The sequence below is a fragment of the Barbus barbus genome (genome assembly GCF_936440315.1).
Source record: "Barbus barbus genome assembly, contig: SUPER_3_unloc_4, whole genome shotgun sequence".
NCBI lineage: Eukaryota > Metazoa > Chordata > Actinopteri > Cypriniformes > Cyprinidae > Barbus > Barbus barbus.
In genome coordinates this window covers 21,692-27,761 of record NW_027636826.1, presented here as the reverse complement: position 1 = coordinate 27,761, position 6,070 = coordinate 21,692, and the positions used below count along the sequence as shown (strand labels likewise).

At 38.5% G+C, this 6,070-nt stretch overlaps 1 protein-coding gene across 1 annotated transcript; it reads left to right on the top strand.

Moving 5' to 3' along the window:
- Positions 1-2,106: 2,106 nt before the first annotated feature.
- On the top strand, positions 2,107-5,558 carry LOC306860269 (uncharacterized protein; the record flags this gene model as incomplete). Its single annotated transcript, XM_079401884.1, has 4 exons — positions 2,107-2,421; positions 2,821-2,922; positions 4,145-5,249; positions 5,554-5,558. The coding sequence occupies exons 1-4, from the start codon at positions 2,167-2,169 to the stop codon at positions 5,556-5,558; spliced, it is 1,467 nt and encodes a 488-aa protein (XP_079258010.1). The 5' UTR covers positions 2,107-2,166.
- Positions 5,559-6,070: the final 512 nt, after the last annotated feature.

Here is a 6,070-nt window from a genome sequence, read left to right as displayed (position 1 = left end):
GAAATCGCCGCTCCTCTGCCGTGTTTCTCTACAATTGAGAATTGCCGGTACCGCCTGCTTGAGTGACTTGCCGCTGCCTGTATGCGATCAATTAACGTAAGGGCTGCTGGATAGATGATGTGGTTTCCATTATCCGGTATGTATGTACAACCCACATGTCTCTCTAGCTTGTATAAAGGGGTATTGGTTTGGGTTATAATTAATTTCTGTGTCCTAGGTGGTTAAACCATCATGTGAGAGTGCCGGTTTTTGTGCTCCTGGCTCTGTATGGCTTATAGCAGGAACTACAGCATGGCTTGCAAGTTTAACACTGCTGTTTTGCTTTTACATAATGTTAATTCATTTGTTTTTCTTTAATATCGTCTGGACTATTATGTTTGATACTAATTGATTTACTTTACTGTATGCTTTGTTTATTAGTGTTTTTGTTTTGTTTGTTTGGTTTGGTTTGTATTTAATTTATTTGCTTTAATTTAGGTTTGGCATTTAAGTCCTGTTTTCAGCAGTCAATTTGGGAGATTGGCGTGCTAAATGCACGTGTTAAATGCATGGGTTTTTTATTTTTGGTGTTTGTAGTTAATTTCTCTCTTTGGTTGTCATTTACTCGTTGTGGATTTGTATTTAATTATTATTTTTTTGTCTCTTTATTATCGTTTTGTGGCAACAAGTTTATTGGTGTTATTTGTGGCTTAATTGTGTGGTTAATTTCTTTTCTTTTGTAGTTGTTTGGGGGAGCTGGGGCTTGGAGAAGGCAGGCTGGTGGTTTCCGTGCAGAAATATCCCTTTTCACCTAAGTGGTGTGGATTTGTAGTGATTTTCTGGGGTGTAAGTGTGGTTTGTGTCTAGCCGCCTCCCTATTGCGAAGCCCCTGCTCTTTCTATGTTTGTTTGTTTTAATTGTTGTGTATGATTTGCCTTTTGCTTATTGAATAAGATTTGGTGTCATTTAGCAATTGTTTAATAAAGATTTGTTATTTTTATACAAGGTATTCACGTCTCTGGGTCATTTTGTGAGAAGGCGAACCTGTGGGTGTTTCCTGGGTGTTAATTCCCAGGTGGCGTAGTCAGGATTGCGAGTTAGTAGCATAGTTTTAAAGTTGAAATATCGTTAACCCTTTATATCATCGCCTTCTGCCACAATAGCAAGATGAAACAGTGCCCTAGAAATCAAACTGCATGAGACTATTATGGCGCTTTTCCACTAACACAGTACCAGCTCGCCTCGGCTCTGTTTGGTTTTCCACTGTGTAAAAGTTGTACCTGTAACGTTACCTGCTTCCAGGTACTTTTTTTGTACCACCTCCGGCGAGGTTCTGAGCGAGCTGGGGTGATACTAAAATGTGACGTGAAAACACGGCAGACTGCTGATTAGATTAGAGTTACCACCAAAGGAAAATAAATGTCTCATGCCTTGTATTTTTTAAATAAGTTGTATTAATAAAGTAAAGGCATATAACCAGTTAATTTGTAGTGCATTGACAATAGTTTTATATAATTAGTTTATTAATTTAAATTAACAGTTGACTAGTTTATGAATTTAGCGGGAACAAAATTGCGCGAGTAACGGGAGGGTAAAATTCACTTTGATATTGGTCTGAAGTTCCGAACACAATATAAAACATTATCCAATAGCTCATCAGCATTTGTACGTATGATAAATAATAACATTTGTAAACATTACCCCTTAAAATCGACACTGCGACATCATCCAATTCTTCCATGTCGCAATAGCTTTTAGCTCCGCTAACTTAACGTTAGCCCGCCTCGCTGTCTCTGTTCAGCTGCAACGATACACAATAAACATTGAAAATACATATAAACGTCGATAACATTCAAATGGTGTGCAATGTGAACTACAAAGAATGAGCACTGAATACAACTTACTTGCAATGAAACACGTCAAGAAGACTCCATCCAAGTTCAAATCGGTCCGTTAGTTTCCAGTATGATTAGTTTACGCCCACATTCTCATTTGCAGCAGGTGGATGGCGGGTGTAACCATAGTAACGAGTTTTTACGGCAGTCTTGCGACCTTTGACTAGTTGTTTACCGTCCTCTTGCCTGTGACCTCTTGCTTGTCTTTGCTTCCAACATGATTTGGCGTTGCTTCATATGCTACATATTTGTGGCACTGACTCTGAAACAACTTTTGAGTCACATTAACACCATGCACAGTCGCAGCCCTGACTTTCGCGTCGTGTGCGGGATTGATGGCTGTCCGAGTGAGTACAGGGTGTATAACTCCTTCTACTATCACGTGAAGCGAACACATGCGCATCATCTTCTTCAAGTTGAAGCGACGGAGGAGGAAGGACCGACTCGCCACGTTTTACCTGGAGCAGGTGAAAGGACAGGCCCAACCGACCAAACTAATTCAATCCATGTGGCTGAAGCGGAGGGCTCAAGCATCGTCATTCCAGCGGTAAGTCATTACACAAACTAAAATTTAACGTAACAATACAAGTTCAGTTCAAAGGCCTTTATGTTAATTTATTGGTAAGAGAGCAGGTGAAGAGATACAATTTAGTATGTGTGTCAATCTTAACACTCATGAAGGACAGATTTTTTTCTGATGCTGTCAAAGTCATTGTTTTTTGTAGTACTGTTTTGTTTTTATTGTTGTTGTTATTTTACATACTCGAATAATAAAAATACATAAATAAATACACCAATCAGTAAAAATACACCCATCTTGTACCTTTTTATAAGAAGAAATCTAACTAGCTAGCTTACCCAGGTAGTTATCAGATTGTCTGGTGGTGCTACCTACACATGACAATATTTTCCCTGTTTCAATAGGTTTGTTGTTAATTTCTTTCAGAGTGGATTCCAAGAAGATGGAGAGGGTCGCATGGACGTTGGTCTTTCTAAACATGCAACTGGATTTCTTCTTCAAGCCAGAGAAACCCATCGACTGACACAGGTAATTTATGCCATTGATTTTCCAATTTATTATATTTAATTTTTAGTAGCAAACTTAAAAGCAATAAGCTTAAACTGTAGAATGACTTAGCCACTGTTTAGACATGGCATCTTGGTTGATCCGATCACAGGTGGACATCTAAAGGTATGTCAGAAACGCCTGAAATAGAATGTGTATGCACATGCTTCTTTCCTTACAAGTACTTTCTTTCTATCTATCTGTCTGATGAATTGGCTTCAAACTTTCTGGCAATGCTTTTTCAAGCCAACTTAAAGTTTGCTAACAGACTTTTTTATCTAGTTATTTAAGATAGCTTAAAGGGGGTCGCACACCGGTCGCACAGCGCCACGTCTTTTAAATTCAAACACATTATTCTCTCTGAGTGTACACACACCGGCATTGCCATACGGTGTCTGTCCGCGGCACCCAGCTACGGCTCAGGACCTTGTTCAAAATCCTGCCGCGCCATTTACATAGTTTTACATTAAATGTACATTTATTTGTCTCAAATCGTAGTTAATGTATATACTGACTACACCCTGTGCTGCAATATACGTTTAGTTTGTACGTTTAATTGTACAGTACAATCACAACATAGTACAGACATTATCTTAATTTCATAATGTCCTTAAACATAACAATATTGCTGGCCATAAACTGAGAAAGTGTGCGTCCGGTGTGCGATACCTCGAGTTGTCCTAGACGTGACGCGGCGCTGCGCGTCCGGTGTGCGATTCCCCTTAAGGGTTAATGTTGCATAGCAGTGGTCCATAGCTTTTACTTGCTGACCAGTAGTAGCCTATTGTAACCACAGCTGCAGTAATGTAGAATGTTTACAAACAGGTACTGTAGTTTTACTGCTGTTGAACTTTAATGTACTGCAGTTGTACTGTTATTATACTTCATTATACTGCAAATTTATGACTGTGTTTAATTATACTGCTTTGAACTGCAGTTTTACTGCAGTTGTACTTCATTGTACTGCAGTTGTTTTTTGTAAGGGTTCAGTGAACATTTGTGATCGGATCTCACTTCCCCATTATATATGCAAATGGACACATACTTTGCTTACAAAATCTGCCCATCCACTACATCATTGCATGTCACTAACAATACAGCATGTAATTGAAGGGTTACTTAAAAAAAAAAAGTGTCTGAGTTTCCATGTTGACTGCATTTTATAATGTATAATTTTTTTGTTTGTTTGTTTTCTACTCTGCAGAGAGCTGTTAACCAAATGGTGAGTGGAGTCCAGCAATATCAGGCCGCATTATTGGAGCACCTAAAACAGCAAATGAGCGACGTGATTGAGAGACATTCTGGGGACCTGGATCAACTAAAGAGTGATGCAATGGGGATATTTGACCAGTTTGTTGACCCTTTCTGTCAAATTGCGTCCACCCATTTGCAGGATAAGACCATCAAAGAACTGTTAGTACCAGTTGAACCAGAGATTCTTGTCGCAAAACAAACAGTATGTTATGTGAAAAATGGAGACTCCAGAGTTCTTACTATTAAGGACCATTTTTTTCATTATATACCGTTGGTGAAAAGTTTGGAGCAGCTGCTATCACATCCACGAATAATTGCAATGATTGACAACAGGCCACAGACATGCAAGGATGGATTTTTTCATGATTTCATTGATGGAGACATTTTTAAGTCGCACCCACTGTTTTTGAAATTTCCCACAGCATTGCAGTTGATTTTATATACAGATGAAATTGAGCTATGCAATCCTCTTGGATCTCGGGCAAACAAAAACAAATTGTTATTGATTTATTACACCTTAGGTAACATCAACCCTAAATACCGATCAAGACTTGCTGCCATTCGTCTGCTTGCCATGGTAAAATCAAAAGATCTTTCCCATTGTGGTATTGATGAGATATTTGAGAGGATTAACCATGACTTAACTGAGCTGTATGATGGTGTCCAGGTTGTCACTGCAAGTGGTGAGAGGAAAATTTATGGGGCACTTATGTCTGTGTGCGGAGACACTCTAGCTCAGCATGAAGTGGCTGGATTTAAGATAGGAGTGGGATTTGCCTACAGTAAATGCAGGCACTGCGAATGCAACTTTGAAGACATGCAGGAGCAATTTAATGAAGATTTGTTTGTTAAAAGGACTACGGCAAGTCATAACAGGCAATGTAATGACATTGAAAAGGCAAATACTGACTTTCTGAAAGACAATCTTAAAATGACATATGGCATAAACAGGAGAAGCAAATTAACAGAATTTCCTCACTTTGATATAATCAATCAAACCCCACAGGACATCATGCATGTCATTCTTGAAGGTGTTGCCCCATATGAAATCAAATGTGTTTTAAAGCATCTTGTGCTTTCAGGGCATATGGACTTGGACGCATTCAACAGTGCAATTATTTGCTTCCCTTATTCTCCTGTGGATGCAAGGGATAAGCCTTGCCCCATATCTGTCAATACACTATCATCAAATGACAATAAATTGAAACAGTCAGCTGGGCAGATGCTGGTTTTGTTAAAGATCCTGCCATTTCTCATTGACAAACTTGGAGAAAATGATTACACACAAATGCTACTTAAGTTGTTAGAGATAGTCAAAATTCTTTTTTCACCTATTATTGCTCTCTCAACTCTTTCAAGGCTGAAGCTTTTAATAGAGCACCATTTAAAACATTTCAAACAACTGTTTCCAGATGCAAATATTATACCTAAACAGCATTACTTGCTGCATCTTCCTTCTCAGATTAAGGCACTTGGTCCTACAGTGAGGCATATGTGTATGCGCTTTGAGTCAAAGCATTGCTTTTTTAAGCAGTGGGCTTTGAAAAGTAGTTTTAAAAATATCTGTAAGTCTCTTGTGAAGCACAACCAACTTTATGAATGTAGTCAGAATGTGCTTGAGAAACATCCAATTTGTTCAAGTGAAGTTGACATGGGCCCAGCCTCTGAGGTGAAAAATGTTCATTATGTAGAAGGAAAGATTAAAGACTTCTTAGGAATAGAGCACGTTGAACATATAGTTTCTGTAAAGTGGATTATACAACATGGTAATAAGCATACATGTGGAAAATCTTTGGTTATTTCTAATGTCATCAATGATACCCCAGAGTTTTCACTTGTAAAAAACATTTATATTTTAAATGCGTCAGTGTATTGT